The sequence below is a fragment of the Pygocentrus nattereri genome, chromosome 22 (assembly GCF_015220715.1).
Source record: "Pygocentrus nattereri isolate fPygNat1 chromosome 22, fPygNat1.pri, whole genome shotgun sequence".
NCBI lineage: Eukaryota > Metazoa > Chordata > Actinopteri > Characiformes > Serrasalmidae > Pygocentrus > Pygocentrus nattereri.
The window spans coordinates 3,128,470-3,152,961 of NC_051232.1; the positions used below are offsets into that span (position 1 = coordinate 3,128,470).

General features: G+C 40.2%; 1 protein-coding gene across 1 annotated transcript in view; it reads right to left on the minus strand.

Annotated features, from left to right (window-relative positions):
• dnah6 (dynein, axonemal, heavy chain 6) overlaps nucleotides 1–24,492 on the minus strand; it is a 158,021-nt gene that overhangs the window by 75,862 nt on the left and 57,667 nt on the right. Inside the window, exons 39-47 of the mRNA XM_037532616.1 lie at nucleotides 20,780–21,001; nucleotides 20,248–20,395; nucleotides 19,206–19,363; nucleotides 15,260–15,391; nucleotides 14,174–14,345; nucleotides 7,168–7,314; nucleotides 6,160–6,233; nucleotides 5,177–5,331; nucleotides 4,737–4,968 (exon numbers count right to left, since the gene is read on the minus strand). Of these exons, the coding sequence (XP_037388513.1) occupies nucleotides 4,737–4,968; nucleotides 5,177–5,331; nucleotides 6,160–6,233; nucleotides 7,168–7,314; nucleotides 14,174–14,345; nucleotides 15,260–15,391; nucleotides 19,206–19,363; nucleotides 20,248–20,395; nucleotides 20,780–21,001 (1,440 nt within the window). The remainder of the gene's footprint in view (nucleotides 1–4,736; nucleotides 4,969–5,176; nucleotides 5,332–6,159; nucleotides 6,234–7,167; nucleotides 7,315–14,173; nucleotides 14,346–15,259; nucleotides 15,392–19,205; nucleotides 19,364–20,247; nucleotides 20,396–20,779; nucleotides 21,002–24,492) is intronic.

Genomic DNA, 24,492 nt, shown 5'->3' on the forward strand with positions numbered 1-24,492 from the left:
AGGTGTGAATTTGAGTCTTGAGTGTCTGAGGTGAGGGTCTTAATCTTGGGCGTCTGATGTGAGAGTCTGAGTCTTGCACATCTGAGGTGAGGGTATGAGTCTTGGCCATATGAGATGTGAGTCTGAGTCTTGAGTGTCTGGGGTGAGACTCTGGGTCTAGAGTATCTGAGGTGAGAGTCTTAGTACTGAGTGTCTGCTGTGAGAGTCTGAGTCTTGGGTGTCTGAGGTGAGAGTCTGAGTCTTGAGAGTCTGAGGTGAGAGCATGAAACTCCAGTGTCTGAGCTGAGAGCCTGAGTCGAGTCTTGAGTGTGTGACATACAAGTCTGGGTCACCAGTGTCTGAGGTGTGAGTCTGAGTCTCTGTCTATGTCTTGAGTGGCTCAATGAAAAAATATGTTGCTTAAAGGTTGCTGTAAACTGACACAATTCAAAGGTGTGCATTGGTTCCACATGAAATGTTATATCAATATAATTACTATGAATAAGCACTTGAATAACTTAAGTTGATGTAACACTTGATTTCTGTGGAACCAATATATATTTTGAATCATGTAAATTCAAGATGTTTTTTTCAGTGTAGGGTGTGACTCGAGTGTTGAGTCTCCTAGGTGTGAGTACGAGGAAAGTTTGTCACAAATCACAAGCCTGAATTGTTGAATCTCTGGCTTGCAAGTCTGAGTCTTGAGTTCCAGTCAAACTTTGAGTCTCTGGAGTGCAAGTCCAAGTCTCAAGTCTCTGAGCTGTGAGTCTGAGACAAGCCCCAAGTCTCTGGGGTGTTCTGTGTAGAGGACATCAATATATTTTCGTTTACAAAAACAACACATACCTTGACCGTAGGTGTTCAAACATATGCATGCAAATATATAAAAAACCCCAAAAATCTGTCACATATGAAGAAAAAGATCACATTTGAGCCACTTCTACCTGCATTGTGAACATAGTGGACGTAAAAGCATCCAACTGAACTCTTTTCTTTATATTTCTATATACACCTTGTGTGACTCAAGCATCAATAATTCTTCCGGCAGTAAGTCAGATTAAGGATTGATTACAGGTGAGTGAACAGCAGAGCTTTATGGAACTTGACCTACTGTACTCTCAATTCCAGTGAAAGAACAGTGCACTGCCTGCATTTACATGAATGTCCCAGTAATCAATATAGAATCAGGAATGAATTAGTTATATTCCACTATAAGATAGAGGAGTTTTCAATGTTGAAGCTAGCCATAGATTCCTATTTCAGCTTTCAGAGCTCTGCAGGGTTTGTGGACATTCGTACCAAGCCTGCATTCTCTCTGGTTTGACTAATGAGCTCAAGAAAGAAGGGAGCTGTTAGTCTAATTGGGTGGTACAATGCAGGACTGGGCAAGAATTAGAGCTGGACAATTTTCCCTTTTTCGCTGTTTAAATACCTTTATTTTTGATTATTGAAACAGCATTTTAAATACTGTTATCAAAAAATAATACAAAAGGTTTAACATGTATTGTGTGTAGCTAGCATAAGAAGTGATCTGTAGCTGTTCAGTCTGTATTTTTTCAGTATTTCATGTTTTATTATAATTTTCATTCTTTTTCAGAGGTCTTTCTTTCAGTTTTTCAAAGAAACCTGAGAACATCCCCTCATTTCGCCAATATGTTTCTTATGCAAAATGGAAACCTTAAGTGATAAGGAAAAACGTTGGACAGCAAAGTGGATAACACCACAGTCCTGTGTATTCAATGGAAGTGATTGAATCAAAGAAACTGTTTGTTTACATCCAACTTTGCATATTTTGTAGCATTTTGGCAGTTAAATGCAAATTCTGGTTGTTGTGACTCAATCCTTGTTTTAATAAGACATGTAGATATATACTGTTTATGGCCAAATTGCTGAAATATATCAAGATATAGTCTTTTAACTATATCGCCCAGCCATAGCAGACACTGCAGCCTTTTCCATGTTAAGCATTTCACAGTTAAGCCAAATTTATAACATTTTAAATTATTGGAAATCCAAGAACATTACAAATATGACTAAGATTCCCTTAAGTCTGAGCAGAGTCAAACTGATGCCATTACTATTCTTGATACGTAAAAGCCATTTTCATTGTCATTACCATTTCAAAGATGAAGGTGAGCCAAGAAATGAGTCAGTCCCTAATATTCACACATCTGCTCTTTCTAAAGTGTGCACTCATAAAAAGTGCTACAGACTTAAAAAGATTGGTTTGGACCACATTTAACTTGTACAATATGTATTGCTCCATTACATATTACATATTGTACAAGATTATTGAACCTACATTATATTGTCTGCGATAATCTTAGTTAACCAAGTAATCATGTATGATGTAAATGTAAATGTAATCACACTGACCAGTCTCAGTTAACTGAGTGACTACAGTGACCAATCCCATTTGACTGAATAAGCACAGTGACCAACCTCAGTCAACAGAGTAACCCATCCCAATTAACTGAGTAACCACTATGACCAATCTCAGTTAATTGGCAACCATGGTAACTGACTTAGGTCAATGAGTAACCATGGAAACCAGTCTTAGTTACCAGAGTAATTACAATGACCAGCCTTAATTGACCAACAAAACACGGTGACCAATCTCAGTAAACCAGTAACCATGGAAACCAATTTCAGTTAATGAGTAACTACAGTAACCGATCTTAGTTTACTGAGTAATTACGGTGCCTCAGTTGATTGACAAACCTGTATAAACTGAGTTAACTGAGTAAACTTGCTGACCATTCTCAGGTAACCAGGTCACAGTGATCAAGCTTGGTTAACCAAGTGAACAGTCTTGGTTAAGCAAGTAACCATGGTAATGAAATCTCAGTTAACCCCTTTAAATCTCAAGCTTATGACATAGTCATGCTTATTACTCAGTAACTACACACACTACAATGCAAACTAATACTTATCCTCAGGTTATAGAAGTGTGTAGTAAACTTAGGGCTGGTGGGCCCTGGACTATACAGTGCCCTATATACAGCGTATCCGGAAAGTATTCACAGGGCTTCATTTTTCCACATTTTGTTATGTTACAGCCTTATTCCAAAATGGATTCAATTCATTTATTCTACACACAATACGCCATAATGACAAAGTGAAAAAAATTTGAATGTTTTGACAATTTATGAAGAAAAAAAAAACATGTGGATGAGTATTCACAGCATTTGCTCAATACTTTGTTGAAGCACCTTTGGCAGCAATTACAGCCTCAAGTCTTTTTGAGCATGATGCTACAAGCTTGACACACCTATTTTTGGGCAGCTTCTCCCATTCTTCTTTGCAGAACCCCTCAAGCTCTATTAGGTTGGATGGGAAGCGCTGGTGCACAGCCATTTTCAGATCTCTCCAGAGATGTTCAAGTCTCGGGTTCAAGTCTGGGCTCTGGCCGGGCCACTCAAGAACATTCATAGAGTTGTCCAAAGCCACTGCTTTGTCCTCTTGGCTGTGTGTTTAGGGTCATTGTCCTGTTAGAAGATGAACCTTCGACCCAGTCTTAGGTCCAGAGTGCTCTGGAGCAGGTTTTCTTCAAGCATGTCTCTGTACATTGCTGCATTCATCTTTCCTCTGACCCTGACTAGTCTCCCAGTTCCTGTTGCTTAAAAACAACCCCATAGCATGTTGCCACCACTATGCTTCACTGTAGGGATGGTATTGGCCAGGTGATGAGCAGTGCCTGGTTTCCTCCAGACATTACGCTTGTTATTCACGCCAAAGAGTTCAATCTTTGTGTCATCAGACCAATTTTGTTTCTTATGGTCTGAGAGTTCTTCAGGTGCCTTCTGGCAAACTCCAAGCAGGCTATCTTGTGCCTTTTACTGAGGAGCGGCTTCCATCTGGCCACTCTACCATACAGGCCTGATTGGTGGAGTGCTGCAGAAACGGTTGTCCTTCTAGAAGGTTCTCCTCTCTCCACAGAGCAATGCTGAAGCTCTGTCAGAGTGACCCTTGGGTTCTTGGTCACCTCCCTGACTAAGGCCCCTCTACCCCGATCACTCAGATTAACTGGGTGGTCAGCTAGAAAGAGTCCTGGAGGTTCCAAACTTCTTCCATTTACGAATGATGGAGGCCACTGTGCTCATTGGGACCTTCAATGCTGCAGAAATTTTTCTGTACCCTTCCCCAGATCTGTGCCTCCACACAATCCTGTCTTTGAGGTCTACTGACAATTCCTTGGACTTCATGGCTCGGTTTGTGCTCTGACATGTACTGTCAACTATGGGACCACATATTGGCAGGTGTGTGCCTTTCCATCATGTGCAATCAACTGGATTTACCACAGGTGGACTCCAATCAAGTTTTCAAAACAACTGAAGGATGAGCAGTGGAAACAAGATGCACCTGAGCTCAATTTTGAGTGTCATGGCAAAGGCTGTGAATTCTTATGTACATGTGATATTTTTGTCTTTTATTTTTAATAAATTTGCAAAACATTCAAACAAACTTTTGTCATTATGGGATATTGTGTGTAGTTCTTTAAGGGAAAAAATGAATTGAATCCATTTTGGAATAAGGCTGTAACATAACAAAATGTGGGAAAGGTGAAGCGCTGTGAATACTTTCCGGATGCACTGTAGGTCATAAATGCTGATTTGTATGCTGATTCTCTGACTGTAGTTCAGGGTTGTTATCATTTTATGTGCTTCATGACTGGATAAGTGCTTTGCTAAGCCTGTGTAAAGAAGATTTGGGGAGTATCCTATGCAGGGCACATTTGGAACACATCCTGACTGTACCTGAGTGTCAGTGAAGAGGAAGACCATATCCTGGCCCTCCACGCCCGCCATCTTGTAAAGTTTCCGCAGGTCATCATGGAAACTGTCATAGTTGTAGCCTCGACTCAGCTCAATCTGGAAGCAGCGGTAGCCACACATGTGAGCAGCCAGTCGTGTGAGAGATTGCTTCCCTGTGCCACCCACGCCCACCAGGAGGGCGTTGCCACGCTCTTGTCGAATCATACGTGCAATCCTATTTAAAAAAAAAAGCCAGGAAAAACAGTCCACACCAACTTTTACACAGTGAAACATTCAATCAATCAATCAATCAATCAGTCAAACAAACACTTAGTCAATTCAAATTACTAAAACATATTCTAGATATCTAGATTCTAGGTCTGAGTTATATTGCTTAAAATGGCAATTTATGACAAAAATCTACAATCGCTTGGCTTTGCTACCTGGAGACATGCTCAACGGCATCCTGAAAGAAGACAAGCTTGGTTTCTTTGGCAAACGTCATATTGTAGTCATCCAGGTAATCCTGCAGAACATTCCGGATCTTCTCCATATCCATCAGGTCCTCATAGACACGGTCTGCCTTATCTACTCCAACCTGTGCAATGGGACATCGTCCAATTTGTCATTCATACTTTTGCACAGGCTAATTATAAAACATAATTTCAACAATCTTAACAGGACGTCTGTCTCCAATACCTCTTAAAAGAGTCCATGCTTCAGTTCCTCCCTCTCATAACTACATAACTTGCAAATTAGTTTAAAATTAGGCAATGAATACTAAATTATACGGTTTATAACTGAATAGTATGTTTAGGGCACATAACTGAATAATGTACCGAAGGCTCAAGGGGTTAATTTGAATCATTTGAATCATGGCAAAATACAGTACTGTGCAAAAGTCAGAGACCTCTAGTCATTTATTAATCTCCAGTCAAAATGGCCATCTAACACTAGAACACTAGAATACTTTCTTTTTTTCCCAAAGAAATCTCCCCATCATCTCCAACGTTCAGTCTTAGAAATAGTGTCAACTTTCTGCTTCTCATGATCCAAGGAATCTCAAAAACATTCAAAGATGATGAAGTCTGGACTCTGGGGTGGTCAGTCCATTGTGTTAAGAACAACAGCAGCTTCGTTGTTTGATTTGTCCATTTCCTTTTCTGAGTAAGGATGAAGTTCTGTGATCCTTCTGTGGAAGGATGGCTGTGGATTGTTTAGATCTGAAGTAAGAGTGGTTTATTTTCTTCTGTTTCCCAAAGACGAAAGCTTTAAGTGCTGTTTATCTGATGGGGACAGTTTCGGTGGTCTACCAGGTTTTGCAGGTGGTTGTGAGGAGCCCCATCTTCTCTATTGGTTTAAACGGTTTTTGGAAATAAATAAAGTGACAGCAGTAAACTAGTATTTAAAACATGTCCATCTTTACCTTGATGAAGTCTCCAAAGATGATTGGCTGCGTGGCAAAATAGCTGGGCTCCAAACAGATGCTGAAATGTTTACCTGTCAGGTGAAAGGCATGATGAAGACACACTGTCAGCTTGTTCAAATTCAGACAGATTGGGAGCAGCGTAATGACTAAAAGACATAGAGAGACTGGGGAGTAAGAGGGGAAGGCTGGCTTCTGTTGTACATTTGGCTGGCAAGGCTGTGGGACCGCTCAGAGCATTGGCTTCAGTGCCCTCACAACTAGTTTAAAATGATTCACGTTTCAGTACAATGTGGAACATCTGCATGCAGTGACCAATAAACCTGGCACTTAAAAACACCCTTGTGTCTTTTTAATTTATATGTATTTACCAGAATCACCAAACAACAAACAGATTAAAATCTTAGAAAGGAAAATTGTCCAATTCGGACTTTTCTTCTGTGGTATCTAGATAGATATAGTCAAGCAAGTCTCTCATTCTCTCAATGGTCAGGACTTCAGGAGAATAACTGAAGGCCTTAGTCGTTCGATTAGCTACCAGTATAATTGGGAACGGACAGTAGAATCACCCAGTCATGTATGGATTTCAAAAATGTGGGACCAATTTCTTCAGAAAAACTTTACCCAGGCCTTCTAGACGTTCTAGATACATCACTGACCGTGACTATAAGTCATAGCCTTATAACCAAATTCAAAACAGCGGCAGCTCTATGCCAAGGCTCTTTACTAAAGGGGTCACTGTAAAACTGAAAGATTCGAGCTAAAATGTGTTAAGATTTTTTACACACTTCAAATAAAACATACCGAATGGCTTCTTACAAGTGTTTAATCTAGAACAATAAAAAAGGGCAATGTGTTAGCTTAGTGCTAACATACTATAAGCAATTCCCTAGATGCAGCTCTAAAATCAATCAATCAGCTAATCAATCAATCAACCAATCATGGTGGAAGCCTGGCTTGATCTGTAACATGGTTAGTATGTAACATGGCTGGTTTGAAGCTTCTTACCAGCCATTTCAGACAACATTGTGTTGAAGTAGGACTTGTCCTCGCTGTTGATGAGTCGGTCGTGAAACACACGCTGGCACTCGTGACAAAAGAGACGGAAGATCTGGTTCTGGTCCTGCACAGTGCCGGGCTCACACTGCAACATGCCTACACACATACACACAACCTGTTAGCCTGAAATACACTGCCAGTTTGGATGTTCATAAACACAAATGTTTATTTTTATGAATTTATTAAAATGTACCATCTTGATGATCAGCTTAGTGATAAGTCTGCAATTCGAATGATATACGGTATGTTCAACTGTCTGAATTTTCTCCACAAGGGGGCACTCAAGTCCTTCTTGACTTACAGCTTTGAAGAGAGTGTTCAGATATGTTGTTTATCAGATATGGGGACAGACAAAGATAGCAGTAATGATGTGGAAGTGAGTTAAATAACTTTAGTCAATATTAATCTTGTTCAGTATTGATGACTTGGTGCGTTATTTAGCTAGCTTATTGTCTGCTTTCACTGTCCAGCTAGTGTCAGTTCCTTAGCTACAATGGCCAAATAAGTGACCTAGGATGTGCACAACTGCCTCATGCTATGTGCCCTCCCTTCAAAACGACAGCCAAACAAATAAACTTATATTCGTCTACAACCCCATTTCCAAAAAAGGTTGGGACGCGGGCACCACTGTGTTTCATCACCTCTTCTTTTAGCAACACTCTGTAAGTATTTGGTTTGGTGATTTGGGGTCTCCTGTTTCGTATTTTTCATTTCATTACCCTCCAAATGTGGTGACATGTCTGGACAGCAGGGAGGCCAGTTTAGCACCTGGACTCTTTTAATATAGAGCAATGCTGTTGTAATACAGGCAGAATGTGGTTTTACATTGTCTTGCTGAAATAATCAAGGTCTTCCCTAAAGAAACGTTTTCTGGACGTCAGAATATGTTGCCAAAACACGTACATATAAACAGCGTGTAAATGATAATAATAAATATTATTACATATCATTGCATTTTGTTTATATTTACATTTAGCACAGTGTCCCAACTTTTTGGAAAATGGGGTTGTATTTCTCTTTGTGTAAACACTGGCCAGCTCTTGCTCCGGTAATTTAAATAAACATGCAGTCTTGGCCTCACCTGTTCTTCCGTGATTAGTATAGTTTAAAGCCCGGGCTTGTACATAGATTCTTTGCGAGGTGTTGCTTCTTTGTATATTGTCTTTTCTGGATTTGACCACTGCCTGTGACCTGACTCCAATTGTGGATTCTGTTTGCACTAGTAAACCCTCTCATTCACCTTTCACCTGCAGGCGTCTGCGTCATTCTGTCGCACTATGGAATACCTTGCCAGCCATGCAGATGGCAGATCCCGAGGCTTTACAGAAAGCTTTGAATGAGCAAGGACATCTGCTCAGCTAACATCAACACATGCTAGCAGGGGGAACTCAGTCTCTGGAGTCCTTAGCTCACCAGCAGTCGGAAAAACAAACTCAGGTAGCTCTCCTGGTTCACAGAGTGAAGGATCTCACCACCCAACTTCAAAGCCTCAACCCAGCAGAGCCGGTGGTGAGTCCTGTCAGTCCTAGTCGAAGCTCAACTGTGAACCCGAGTCCTTTTTTCCAGTCGGTAAACCAGATAAATTTGAGGGCAACCCTGACAAGTGTCATGTTTTTTTGCGTAAATGTTCCATCTTTTTTAATAATTCACCCGATAGCCCTGACCAGACCAATATTTCATTTTTGGTGTCTCATTTATCAGATAAAGCTTTAGAATGGGCCACCGCCAGTTACATATTCACAACCTGTCTTTTAGCTAATTCCTATAAGAATTTCAAATTGTGTTTGATCACCCCCATGAAGGACAAGTCAGTGGTGTGGTGTTAACCAAGCCACACCAAGGCTGCCGCTCAGTGGTAGAACATGCTGTGGAGTTCCACATGATAGCTTCTAATAAAGGAGGTAACAAAGCAGCACTACTAGTTCCGCCAGGGACTTAATGCGGAAGTTCTAACAGAACTGGCGTGCAGAGACAATGACCTTTCCTTAAACCAGTTAATAACGCTCTCCAATCACCTCAATCAGTTGTTGAATAATCGTGACAGGAAACAAAAAACATTGTGAAAACCCGAATTACCCCTAGACACCTTACTCATGAAGACCGTGAAGAACCTGTGCAGTGTCCCTCCTGCCTACCCAAGGAGGAGAGGCTCTGATGACTGAGAGAGGGTCCTCTCTGTACTGTGTTGATGCCGGTCATCTAATACAGAATGGCAGGACCAGGCCACCCAAAAAGTTTTTGTGCAATATTTGGAGAATACTCCACAAAGGGGTTGGTTTCCAAGTCATTTTTATTACCAGTGTTTGTCTGCTGTCACCAAGTATCTGTTGTTGTTTTAGCCCTGATAGATTCAGGAGCTGAGGGAAATTTTATTCATTCCCGCCTCATTGAACAATGTGCTCCTGTAGAAGACCTGCCAACAACACTGCGAGTAGCTGTGCTAGATGGAGCCCATGTAGGAGCCATTTCATGACAGACCCAGCCCCTACTCATCAAAACCAGTGCTCTACATTCTGAAAACCTGTCCCTTTTCATCATAGAACAATCAGAGTTTGAACTTATTATAGGCTTACCCCGGTTAGAGAAACATAACCCCATAATCTCCTGGTCAGAATGAGAAATTCAGAAATAGTCTGAATTCTGTCACCTGAAATGTGTATCTCCACCCACATTGTCTGTCAGTTGCACGTCCATAGAAAGTCCCCAGACTGACATTAATGTAACCATTCCTTCTGAGTACTTGGACTTCAAGGAGGTTTTTAGCAAGGGCAATGCCACAAAACTACCCCCACACAGACCATATGACTGCGCCATTGATGTTGTAGAGAACCCTGTACTCCACACGTCACATGTATATCCCCTTACTCAAGAGGACGAAATGGCCATGGATACTCATATCGAACAAACTCTCAATCAGGGTTTTATCTGACCATCAACGTCCCCAGTAGCCTCAGGCTTCTTCTTTGTTAAAAAGAAGGACAAAGGTCTTGGTCCCTGCATAGATTACAGAGGTCTGAATCAAATCACTAAGACATATCCTCACCAAGCACTTCCATTAGTTCCATCAGCCCTAGAACAATTAAAAGGAGTCAAATATTTTATTAAACTGGACTTGAGAAGTGCTTACAACCTCATTCGTGTCAAAGAAGGAGATGAGTGGAAAACAGCTTTTGTGAATACCAGGGGACACTATGAGTATCTTGTAATGCCTTTCGGGCTCTCTATCGCCCCCCGCTGTCTTCCAAGCATTCATCAATGACGTCCTCAGAGAGATGTTGGGTAAATTTGTGATAGCCTATGCAGACAACATTCTTGTGTACTCACCAGACCTTGAGTCCCACATTGGTCACATTTGGGCAGTCCTTCAGAAACTCTTAGAAAACAATTTGTACATAAAAGACCCGCACCATCCTCAGATAAAGCTCTCCAACGATTCTTAGGTTTTGCTCATTTCTATCGCTGTTTCATTCAAGGCTTTAGTAGCGTTGCTGCCCCCCTAACTGCTCTACTCAAAGGCAATCCCAAGAAGTTTCAATGGACTGAACCAGCTGAGAAGAATAAAAGAATAAGAATAAAAGAATTGTTTTCTACTGCCCCTATTCTCAAACATCCTGAACCCTCAGAGCCTTTTGTCATGGAGGTGGATGTCTCAGAAATAGGTGTTGGTGTTGTCCTATCACAATGTGTCAGAAACCCTCTAAAACTCCATCCAATAACTTTCTACTCCCATAAGTTGACACCCACTGAATGAAACTATGGATTTGGCGATTGCGAACTGTTGGCAGTTGAACTTCTGTTAGAGGAGTGGCATCACTGGTTAGAGGCAGCTAAGCATCCGTTTCTTGTACTCACTGACCATAAAAATCTAGAATACCTATGTAACTCTCAGTGACTAAATGGCAGTCGAGCTCGTTGGTCCCTATTCTTTGCTAGGTTCAATTTCAACATTACATCCCTGCTCGAACACCAAAGCAAACACTTTGTCCCGTATGCACCAATCTGAACCTACTCCGCACCTTCTGATCCTGAACCCATTTGCCTCCCACAGTAACTGTTTCTGCCATTTGATGGGAAACAGACGAAGAGAGAGAAAAGGCCTTAGAAAACTCCCAAGTCCCTAGTCATTGCCCTCCTTGTAAACTTTATGTTCCATTACAGTATAGATTAATCACCGGGACCCATTATTATCCATTAGGTACTGGTGGGAGAACATGAACTGTGATGTTCATTCATTTGTGGCCTCGTGTACAGTTTGTTCTCAATGCAAGATGCCAAAGACTTTGTCCACAGGCAAATTAGTCCCATTACCAGTCCCACCTTGGCTGTGGTCCCACATTGCTGTAGATTATGACTTCGCAGAGTTACACCACCATCCTCACAGTCATAGACAGAATTTCAAGAAGTGTCTGGTTTATCCCATTCACGCATTTTTTGAGCATGTCAGTGTCAATCAGTCTGACGCCTGGGTATCAGCCGCAATCGAATGGACAACGTGAGCGAATGAATCAGGAGTTGGGGAAGTTCCTCAGACTCTTTTGTTTAAACAACTCCTTAGACTGGTCTAAGTTTTTTCGATGGGCAGAAATATCACAAAATTCATTGATTAATTCAGCTAAGGGACTTTCCCCTTTTCAGTGTGTCCTGGGTTACCAGCCTCCATTGGCGCCATGGACAGGCACCATCACTAATGTCCCTGCTGTTGACACCTGGATGTAGAGAAGTCAAAGTGTTTTGGAGGAAACCCATCAGCGAATAGGAGAAGTGCTACAAAGGAACAAGGGGAAACCCCCATCTATCAGCCCAGAGACAGAATATGGCTGTCTACCAGGGATTTCAGCTTCTGAGGGAAGCAGGAATTTGCTCCCTAAATACATTGGTCCTTTTAAGATACTTAAAAATCTTAACGATGCTGCTTATAAAATGGATTTGCCTCCCAGGGTTCAGAGTCTCAGGTTCTTTTCATGTTTCTTTACTGAAATTTCACTGTCATGACTCCCTTTGGCTCTGAACTTTCTTTGGACTCAATCTCCCAGAATCCCCTAGGAGATCACATGACACAAGCCTCACTCTCATGCTCCAATCAGCGATCCAGTTCCCCAGAGTACTGATTGGCCTCACCTGTTCTTCCGTGATTAGTATAGTTTAACATCCAGGCTTGTAGACAGATTCTTTGCGAGGTGTTGCTTCTTTCCACAGAGCTACTGAGAGTTATTTCTGACTGCTTATTCCTGTTCTGACACATTTTGCCTTGTTTGTTGACCTGCCTTTTGCCTGATCCCTTTTAGACTCTTTTGCCTTGTTGTGTTTGTGCTCTTGTGTATATTGTCTTTTCTGGATTTGACCACTGCCTGTGACCTGACTCCAACTGTGGATTCTGTTTGCACTAGTAAAGCCTCTCATTCAACTTTCATCTGCGAGTGTCTGTGTCATTCTGTCGCGTTATAGAGAGGCCTAATTTTAGTTCAGAAATAGTGAAAAATATCACACAAATGCACACTTAAAAAAATAATGAGAATATTTTTTGTGAAAAAATTACATTAATTACATACATTATTTCACCACTGATATTTGTCTTAATTGCAAGACAATTCGTTTTGACAATTCAATTGTTAACAAAGTCATTCAGAGTGGTTTAATGGAAGAGAGAAACGAATAGACTTTGCAGTGGTGGCGATAGGAACCAGGGGTCACCAATAACCCTATACATGTCTTCTGAGTTCTTATATGGAATGTGGACGATGGTAAAATCGGGCACAAGGCAAAATATTCATAAGCATTATGTATGATAGCCTTCTGTGATGTAGTTTTTAGACACATTAAACATTTCAGATGTCTGGTTCCTATCACAAGCACTGTGAACAATTCTGACTTCCCGGTGAATAACAGAGACACAGTAAGAAATTACCTTAGCACTGATCTTTGAAGTTTTTGGTAAACAATAACAGTAAAACAGGCCTCAGAGTGTATTGGTCTGTTTAACGTAACTGCTGCTTTATCAGCTCAGCCTCTGGGAGGGTCTTAACCCACAGGAGGCTCTTTTTATTGGCCCTCAGGCACCTCGCAAATCATGAGAGAGCACTTCTGTTGGCCACTGGAGGTGGTGGGGGGGGTTCAGAAAGAGTTTCTAATAGGCCGCAGGGTGAGAAGAAGCGTTTGAACACAAGAGCTGTTCTGAGCAATAAAGTGATGAGTCAGAAAGATTTTGCATCTTTCGTCTCAAAGGAATAAATGTGCAATGAATACTCAAGCAGGGATGAGCATCCGAGCTGTTTTTTTTTTTCTTTGAATAGCCACATTAAACAACTGGCAATCAAATATAGTCATATGCAAAAACACTCCTGGTCAAATTATACATTATTCTCCAAGTATGTTAACACATCCTCTACAGAGGACACATAAATATGCCATTTTTCTGCTAATTTTAGTGCAAATTTTGCAGATTGGAAAAAATACTGGGAAAAAATCAAACATAAAATGTTCCAAAACTTTTGCACAGGCCACATTTTATCTTTTACTTTTTTCCAACATGGTAAATTCTGCAAATACACTCACTTTTACTTAGAACATCAACAAAATGTAATTGGACCAGGGGCACCCAAACTTTTGCACATGCCTGGATCCCAACAATGAAATATTTGATAATATTATTAACCACTCATATCTCTGTGAAACAAGTGTAATCTAAACTTTCAAACTTACTATCTCTACCACTTGGATGTGGTCATTGTGTTTATCTGAATATGAGACTGACCATCATCACTGCTTATGTCCCAACATTCTCTGTTGTTAAAACACATTCAGTTATAAAATTATTTTTAAATGACAATATATTATTTACTTCATTCTTTATTCCTATAAAAGCCATATGCATTTGGATTTCTGTACATTCCAATAACCAGACCCAGACCTGAACCTTCACATAACGGAAGAGCCAAACTGTGCATGTTTATCTCACCTTGCACACACTTGGACAGGTCTCGGAGGTTGAAGACATAGTGGGATTTGGCTGGAGTGGGAAGCAGGTCAACACTCATGCGGTGATAGATCTCCACTGCAGCGTCAACTATGCTGCCTGCAGCCTGTTTCACTGTAGCTGGGAAATCACTCAGAAAACCACTCAAAATAGCCTACAGACAGAAACACAAGCACAGGCATATAAACACATACATATAACACTGTAGATGAGTGCATTTCCTGTGTATTTCCAGTCAATAACATTACTATAATATCTGATATAATACATTTTTTCTTGTATCGTTAAATGTGTTCGCTCTTTGTCTTTATAACAGCGTCCGTTCTTTTCAGTAGACTTGCTAGAAATCTGGAATATTTTTCATGCTTCCAAAGTTCAGTCTTAGAAGTTGGTTGCATTTTCACAATCCAAATAATCCTATTTACACAGTTTGACTCATCAGTCAATAAAACCTTAGTGCACATCTCAGATGTCCAGTTTCAGTGTTTCTCACAGTGGAAGGATGGACAGAAACACCTGTGGATGTTTTCAGATCTGAAGTAAGAGTGGAGCTTGATTTTCTCTAAAAGATGAAAGCTTCAAGTGCAGCTTATCTGATTGGGACAGGTGGTCTACCAGGACTTGCAGGTGGTTGTTAGGACTCTCGTGTTCTCCACTTTTGCTTTAGATCTAAAAAATCCACAGGTGTTTCTGTGCATCCTTCCACTGTGAGAAGACAACTCAGCACTATGGGTCTGAAAGGACGTGTAGCTGTCAGGAAGCTTTTACATTTACAAAACAAACAAGAAGCTGGTGTACAAATATATATAGACATCTACATACACACAAATGACGATGCACACATAAATGGATGTAGCACAGCTGGTGTAAAGGGTTAAGACATTCAAATAACAGAGCCAGAGAACATGCTATAAATACACGTACAGCAGGACACACAGTTCACACGTGTGCAGCCTGAGGCTGTGTGTGCATTTAACATGTTAGACTGTTCCCAGCTGAGGCGCTGTGTGTGTGTGTGTGTGTGTGTGTGTGTGTGTGTGTGTGTGTGTGTGTGTGCGTACGTAGGACCTTAAAGATCTGTTTGAGGCTGTGCTCGGAGGGCGTGGGCAGGCAGAGCATGCTGAAGTGCCGGATGAAGCGTGGGGTCACCGGGTTACGACCTCCACCAGGGGGCGCACAAGCCGCTGCTATAGTCATGTCCTACACAAACACACATACACAACGTTCATACATCACACCTAAATCAGCAAGTATACTATGAGTTGACAGGTATTCTTTGCTTTCTGTATAAGAGATGACTTGAAGAGAATGGATGAGAATATAAGAAGAAAAAGAAGAAAAAAGAACTGGAAGAGGGAGAAAAAGATCAAAGAAAAGAGGAGAGGAGAGGAGGAGAAAAGAAGGGAGCAGAAAATAAGAGGAAAAGGGGAAAGGAGAGCCTAGAAGATATTACAGAAGAGAGGAAAGGAGAAAAGAGGAAAGGGAAAGAAAAGAGGAGAAGAGAGAAGGAGAGGAGAGGACAGAGGAAGAGAAGAATAGAAGAAAAGAAAAAAGAAAAGCATAGAAACTATAAAAGGAAGAGACAGAGAGGAGTAGAGGAAAATAAACTGCCCGAGAAATGAAGAGGAGAATAAATATGTCATTTTTGAAACATCTATAAAAATTTCTGACACTTTGATCAATCCTATCAGCCGTTTACTGTAGCAAATTAAGGCATTATTGATTAAACTTGAGCTAATATTACAGCAGCTAGGCGGACTGACAGGATTAAGCATTAATTACTTTTTAAATGACAGGAAGATAAAAAAAAGAAACGCTGGCATATCAAAGGCAATCGTTTCCCGTTCACCTATCAAAAATCAATAATACATCAAACCAGCGCCTTCAAGGGCAACTTTTCCTCCCTCTCTCTCGTCTCCACGGTCATATCCCCTTGTTTTATTGCGTTTCATAACTCATATGCTAGATTGATGAGCTTTAGTTTGACTGCAGCATCACTTTTTTCCTCTTTAACCTTGCTGAAGTGTGTCTTTCTCCTTGTAGCCTTGTTTACTATGCTCTGTTATCTGTGCATGTGTGTCTGTGTGTGTGTGTGTGTGTGTGGTTTCCCTCTTGTTCTGACAAGTAAATGACCAGTGCCCAGTCCAGTCCAGCAACATCAAATGGCTAGCATCAACCCACATTACTTTTACCTCTTAAACTCCTTGGAACCACCGGTGCTTCCAAAATGCACTTCGTCATTTTCTTCATCACTTTCATATTTTCTAACCACATTCAAAAGGTGGCTGTCATACGAGGCTGTAACTGTCTTCTGTCCAGTCAAATGGATTTAAATAAAAGAAGCTGAACTTTTTTTTTGTCTACTGAAAATTGACCAGATCTGGGCTATAAACTATAAACAGATGGCATCTCTTCAGTGATCTGCTCTGTAAAAACTACTTTTAAAAACCAATACAAAGAGCGTCTAAGACTTTTGGCTTTCAGCAGTAAATTGCAAGCATATAGCAACATGTGTATGATCATAAAATACATGTTCTACTGATTTGAGGGGAGCTTTTGCAACAAATAAATAAATAAAGATTCACTCTGAGTTCATGCAGTTACTGAAAAATGTACGTTTTGGTTATTTAAATTCAGATGGGAAAACCAAAATATACCCTGGAGAATAAAAGGTTAATGTTGGCTTAAAAGTTTCCTTTACCTTGTGATTCTTTATACAGCCCTCTAGGAGCCAGACTGGGGGTGTGTGTCTTAATTAGTAGACCACACCTTTGGAAGTGTGTACCACAAGGTGTATGTGTAGTTATGCACATTCTCAAAATAACAGCCAGTACTAAAAAAACTAATAAATAAATAAAACCAAATTTCTTCAACCACCCTACGGCAAATCCGACCGATTATAAAGAATACAAACATCAGTTCCAAAACGTTGGGTCAGTATGTGAAAGTCTAATAAAAACAGAAAGCAGTTTTTAGTAAATTATCTTTGACCTGTATTAAAATGAAAACCAGACAAAAATGCTACAATTGATGTTTTACCTTTAAACTTTATTACCCTCTGTAAATATATGCCTACTCCAAATTTGATACCTGCAACACATTCCAATAAAGTTGGGAAAGAGCATGTTTTGTGATGATTAATAATCCTTAATCATTTAGTGGCTAAAGATACCAGTTGATCCAGTTTTGAAAGTGGATATTGTTTTTTGCCATTTCAGAATTAATATTAAAAAATGCCTTCACAGTTGAGCAAGTAACCTATGCTATGGGTACTCATACGCTCCTATGCCATGACAGACCCTGACTTTTAAACTTTATGCTGGTAACAATCTGGATGTCCATTATTTCCATAAAAAATCTGAAATGTTGACGTAAGACCTGTGGCTTTCACTTATACTTTGCATATGTAAATTCTGAACTGTTTGTTCAGACAGAGATCATATTGCCATGTATCAGATACACAGTGGATTTCAGCACCACATACAAAAGAGGCCCAAATTACAACCAAAACTTTCAGATTCAGCATTTTTACTGTTCGGACTGTTACGCACACAAAAAATTATATTTTACATATAAAGAAACAGATCGGATTTGGGCCAACACAGTGTGAATGCAGCCTAAATTTCAAACAAGGAGACTTTTAAAAAATGTATAGTTATTTATTTGACTTATTTATTGACTTATTTATCGTTTATTACTTTTTACTGTTTCTTTCGTTCTTGGGAGTTACTTGGGACCTTGAGTACACTATTTTGTCCCACCTCATGCACCACGTGTGATGCGAATGACAATAAAGCCTTATCTTTATATTATGCAACACAAGTGAAAGTTAGCAATTAAAGTTATGTAAAAGCCATGTACAACCAGTCTTAGGCTGTGTTCATGGTGCAGGCCAAAGTTGTTCAAATCTGTTCTTTTTCTTTACATATGACACAGCTTTTTGTGTGACTGTGTGAACAATAAAAAACACACTGAATCTGGCAGTTTCAATTTAGATTTAGGCCTTTTTCATACGTGATACTGAAATCCGATACATATCTAATGACTACGTTCACACTGCACTTAAAAGTGGCATAAATGCAATATTTTTCTTCACGTGATACAGATTCATTTTTCATGTGACAGTGTGAACAGAAAAACATACGGAATCAGTTTCAGTTCTGATTTGGGACACTTTTGCATGTGGTACTGAAATCATATACATATCCGATATGACGCAATACAATGTCTGTCTGAACAGTCAGATCGGAATTCATGTGAACCGTCACTTCTTCTTCATCTCACATGTGGTAATGGACCATTTCCCGCAATGTCATCTAAACACCCGTTACTGTGGTTACACTTCATGTCTTACATTTTACAGGAACGAGACGAGTGTGAGTGGCGTAAACAATTAAGGATGGTGCTTTCCAGAGAAATCAAACTAACGGCTATTCTGAGGGTGTTTTCACTTGCTGTGGTAAGTTTAATCAGCCGTGAAGGCTGTTTCCAAGACTTTCCTCCTGAAATCTGTGGTCTGGATAATGAGTCCCTCCCCAAACAAGACCTGAATTGGTCCAGGGTGTGGACTGAATAAACTTTACTTCAAGGGCAGTTTGAAAAAAGAGAGAAGCAAAGGAGCTTCTCACAGATCAAGTATTTTTACGCAGTATTATTATATTATTCAAATATAATATATTGCTGTTTGGGCACTGAGTGTGCATTCTTGCCAGCATTCTTTTACATGATGGGTAAACAAAAGAAACCAAGCTTCCTTTCTGTGATTGCTCAGGTCCACCATTAGAAGAAGGAAAGAAATGGACTATTTTTCCTTATTTTCTGCTTGGTTTAGTGACTGCTTGTTGCTCTTTAGAAAGGGGACTGTTTGTTGGATGAACATACTGGGTGGAGATATATTTGTTCAAACCGATGTCAGAGGCCACTTTAAAAGGATAATGTGAACAATCAAACATCAAAATCTCTTTTGGGCTCCTTTTATTGTCAGAGCCTTTTATTGTCAGTATGGATGTGTTACCTGTATCTCCTTCCAGAAGAACTTTTCTCGATCATAGAACCCCTGAAAGTCCTGGAACTGGCGCAGTAGCTCTATTGGGGGCTGCGAACCATAACTGTCCAACTTTGGCATGTTCAGATCGTCCACAAACACCACCACCTTCTTATTAGCAGGAGCACCTGACACACAAACAGGAGAAGATTCAGTGTATGCATAGCATATGACAGTAGTGTCCACACTTTTTTTAAGGGCCCAGATTTGACCATATCAAAGTATAGCCCTGCCAAAATAAAGCGCAGGTCATTCTTTGCCAAAATATTATTTATAAATGATTGAAAAAATTCAGTATTAAAAACATGAAAAACGCAAATGCATAGAAGAAGTAACATTTATTTTTATATACTCTGATAAAATGTTGCTGGAGCAACAGGAGAAGCAAAAGCAAAGCAAAGCAAAAGTTTCGTCACCCTCTTGTCTCCGAATACCGTCCATGCTAGATTTTATTTTAATATTAAATTTCCAGTCTCTTTTTATATAAGGCATAACATTTGTTATGGCTCTTGATTAAAAAAAAAGTATTCTAATTTCCATCGCTCTTGAAATTGCCGGTTGTCACTATCAACTTTGTGCTTTGTCTGAAGTTATGATTGAATGAAATATGATTGAACTTCATTTCCATGCGCAACAAAGCTGCAGTATATCTGTATCTGTCAGAATAAGACAGAAATGGACAGAAATCGACCATTTGTCCTGCCTCCCTTTTTCACCGCCGCTATGTCTGTCAAACTTTCAGCTCAGGCCACTTTGTTCTGAGGAGTTTTTCTTTTGCTTGACAGAGGAAGTAGTCCTTAGAATGGCTGTGACTGACTGGAAGGCATGATGATGATTATTATGTGAATTTGTCAATTCTGTACAATTAAATCATTGGGCTGAAAACGGCACTTTAGGTTTTTGGTTGAAAAACAACAAAAAAAAAACGGCAAAAATTCTAAGAACCAAGAACTTATGATATTTTACTTTTGACATTGTAATATTGTGTGTTTTGTACTGTATCTGTTTGTACCCAGTATGTTTTTCCTCTTCTTCTCCAGTTTGGACTCGATGATCTCCTGTGTTCTGGCTGAGGAGGTTTGGGCTGAAAAGTTGATGTAAACAGGAATGTAGCCTGCCTGCTCCTGAACGCTGTTCAACAAGCCACGAGCCACTACAGACTGAAAAAACATGTACATTTAGCATAATTATTATACATTATTACACATACAACAGACAGCAGTGGTGAAAACTCCACAGAAAAACAAGACGGCACTAAATGCAGAACGAAAAAGCCCAAAGTTTCATTACACACTTTTAGAACCTCAGAACAGCTCAGCCAGCTTGGTTTGAAGTCCCTGTAGTTACTGAATAATAAGCTCTAGCATGTAATAAGAATTTTAAGAGGTTAACCATCTGATCTAAAAGGTCATTATGTCTTAATATTCATCTTCCAGTTCAGATGTAAATGTTGTTTACTGCTGGGTAAGAACTATGAAACAGCTAAGTAACAGATCAGGCCATCCCCACTCCAGGGCCTCTATTGTGGATCACACACAGCTTACCTTGCCCACTCCTGTGATGCCGGTGAAAAGGACGGAGTGTCTGACTGACAGCAATTTGTCCATCAGGTAGCCGTAGCGCACTGTGTCTGTGGTGGGCACCAGCATCTCAAAGAAAGGGGTCTCTCTATTGTATTTGAAGTATGGAATGATTTTCTCCCACGGCTCCAGACGCTTGTTCTCAAAATCCATATACACGCTCCACAGGTCTCCTCCACTAGGTAGCTGTGGGAGGAGAGATCAAGAAACACACCAGCATTTATCAAACAGGCCATTACCATGGAAGCCAGTGGGCAGATTGTTTGAGTAATAAACTTTTCTGCTCTTTTCTGAGTGAAAAGAAAATCACTGAAATTACTGTGCAGTGTAATCAACATGAATACAGATGCAGTAGATCGAGATTAGCTTGAAAACAAAACAAAACGATGCAGTATTATTTTAAGTTTAAATTATATTAAGTTTATTTTGGGTCACACTATGATAAATTCCATGACACATAAGATACCATTAAAATTATTCTGTCACTATAGCGCTATGATGCAAGAAAACAGAAGAAAAGAAAATGACCACATTCAGATCATGCATCCACTTTATACTTATAATGATAATAAAGCTAATTTTCCTGTCCATTGTGTGGTACTTATCTGTGCCATTCAGACAGAGCTAAAACAAATGCATGTAAGGCAGATGTTAACAGTTTTGAGCAATTTGAGCAAAAGTCCCTAATTTAAAATGTTCTTCTTCGCTTTCTTTTCTTTGCTCTAACTTGCTGCTGCAAGTTGTGTATCATCCCATGTTCACTACTGGTCTACTTTGCTCACATCTAAGACTTCGGTCCAAAATTGAAAAACATACACCCCCTCCTTGTTCTTACACTCATCGTCTTAATCAGCTTCACTCACCATCCAGGAGCACTTTGCAGTTCTACAGTTACAGACTAGTCCATCTGTATCTCTGTGTACTTTGTTACCCCCCCTTTACCCTGTTCTTCAGTGGTCAGGACCACCATGGACCCTCACAGAGCAGGTACTGTTTGCGTGGTGGATCATTCTCAGCACTGCAGTAACACTGACGTGGTGGTGGTGGTGTGTTAGTGTGTGTTGTGCTGGTACGAGTGGATAAGACACAGCAGTGCTGTGTGTTTATAAACACCTCAGTGTCAGGAACGATAGCTCATCTGTTACTGCACAGTTTGTGGTCACCTTCTAATCCTTCATTAGTGCTCACAGGACGCTGTTGGCTGGATATTTTAGGTTGGTGGACGATTCTCAATCCAGCAGTTTAAAAACTCCAGCAGCACTGCTGTGTCTGATCCACTCAGACCAGCATAGCACACACTAACGCACCACCACCACGTCAGTGTCACTGCAGTGCTGAGAATGATCCACCACCCAAGTAGTACCTACTTGAGTAGTAGTACTCAAAAGTCACGCAGTACAACCAACAACAAAGGACTTCTGACATGCTTTTAGGAAAGAATGGGGAGGGTATTGCATATTTCATGCTGCAATGCCAAGGTCAGTAGCCGTTTGACAAGTATTGAAAAAGAGTGGTCATTACTGAGTCACAGGGAAGCTGGCTCAATGTATCAAGTCAGGCTGCGCAACCGAAGTTAACCCATCAAAACAGGTTATTAATATAATCATTTTGATATGTTTAAAAAAAGTTCAAGTATCTTTTTCATAAGATCAGAAAACCTTATTTGTCAGTGGGCTGATTACATTTGAATAGTGCCAAACAAAGGCAACAATGTTTGGCTTGTTCTTAAAAAAATGACAAACCAACTCTGGGCTTAAGCGTTTAATTAACCAAAGTTCTGTTCATCCTCTGTGTTTTAGTTTAAATCATTCCAAAAATCATGGCGAAATATAAGGCCTTAAGGTTCGCTGCTATAAACAGGAGGCTGAGCTGGAGGTGGCGGAGATGAAGATGCTGAGATTTTCGTTGGGAGTGACGAGGCTGGACAAGATTAGAAATGAGCAGATCAGAGGGACGGTGAAGGTGGAGCAGTTTGGAGATAAAGCCAGAGAGGCCAGGTTGAGATGGTTTGGACATGTGTTGAGGAGGAATAGTGGATATATTGGACAAAGAATGTTGGAGATGGAGCTGCCGGGTAGAAGGAGAAGAGGTAGACCTCAGAGAAGGTTTATGGGTGTAGTAAAGCTGGACATGGAGATGGTTGGTGTAAAAGTAGAGGAGGCAGTGGATAGGGCGAGATGGAGGCAGATGATCCGCTGTGGCGAAAGAAGAAGAAGAAGGCTCGCTGCTATAAAGCTAGTTGGCTGGTGCTCTACTCTGTTCTTTGCATCATGAAATGGTTCTTTGGATTGATGGAAAATATGCATGAACGACGTTATATGTAGAACAAGCCTGACACTGCAACAATAAAAGAACCCTTTTGGATGCAATGTCGAACCATCGATAATATCGAAAAAGGTTCTATACAGAATCGTCTACAACACGTTCTCCAATTTGTAGAACAGTTTTTGTACCATGCAAAGAGCCACGTTAAATGTTCGAGCATGAAATGTTTCTATATAGAACTCTGAACACTAAACTCTGTTTAGTTGTATGTACATTTTAATCATGCAAAGGGTTCTTTGAGTGTTCATGGTTTTATATAGAACCATTTTCTTTACTAAAGAGCCCTTGAAGCACCAACTCTTTTAAGTGCAGAGTGGCAGAAAGTAAAGAAGAGTAATTAGTTTGTTAGAGGAGAAAATGCAGTGGAGCAACACAACCTTTAATAAATATTTAAGCAATGCTCTGTATGTTAATGTTCTCTGTAATGTTATGTATTTGTCCTGAAGGCTGGCTGCAGTTTGCGCTACACTGGTAAAAAAAAGGGTTCTTTAGTAAGGACATATGGTTCTATGTAGAATCATGATCGCTCAAAGAACCATTTGCATTCTTAAAGGGTTCTTTGCATAGTAAAATTGTTCTTCAGAGTAATGCTGAATTTGTTTTATACGGCTCCATATAGAACCTTTTTGAAACGTTCTCTATAGCTCAAAAAAAGGCTTATATTGTTATGATTATGATATGGGCTTGCAACAATAGGAGAACCTTTTTTGGTGCTATACAGAACCCTACACTCTCATTCAATCAGACACATTAATTCAAGCATGCAAATTGTTCTTTACGTGTTCACGGTCCTTTATAGAATTATTCGTCTTTACCAAAGACTTTATTTAAAATTTATTTTAAGTGTCGCTTTGGGAACTGTTAGGAATTTGTTGGGAGTTTGATGTCAAGCCCATTCCTAAAAAGGTTCTATGTAAACCATTTTTCACCTAGGTTCAATACTAACGCAGCTCCGCACCGAGAGCTGATATTATATTTCTGCTACATATAATCCAGCTGTCTGTTTCCTTCCATACCAAAGGAAAATAACTTCAGACGTAAAACAGAGCGAAAGAAAAGGAAAAGATAAGACACCAAACTGAGGAAAAGGCCTTCAGGCTAAAGTGAGGTCTCCTCCTCCCCCTCAATGTCTCCACCACTGGTCAATTTCACATTCATACCCTGTCTCCCTCTCTCTCTCCCTCTCTCTCTCGCTCTCTTTCTCTCTTTCTTTATAGAATACTATTAATGCCTCCACCTGTCCCGCTCTGACCTTCTGAAATAAATATCCCCCTCCCTCCGTCCTCACAGGAAGCTCCGGGACAGATTGTTTTTCTTCAGTCTTCCTCTTGTGAAATATCGAGGGGCTGCTA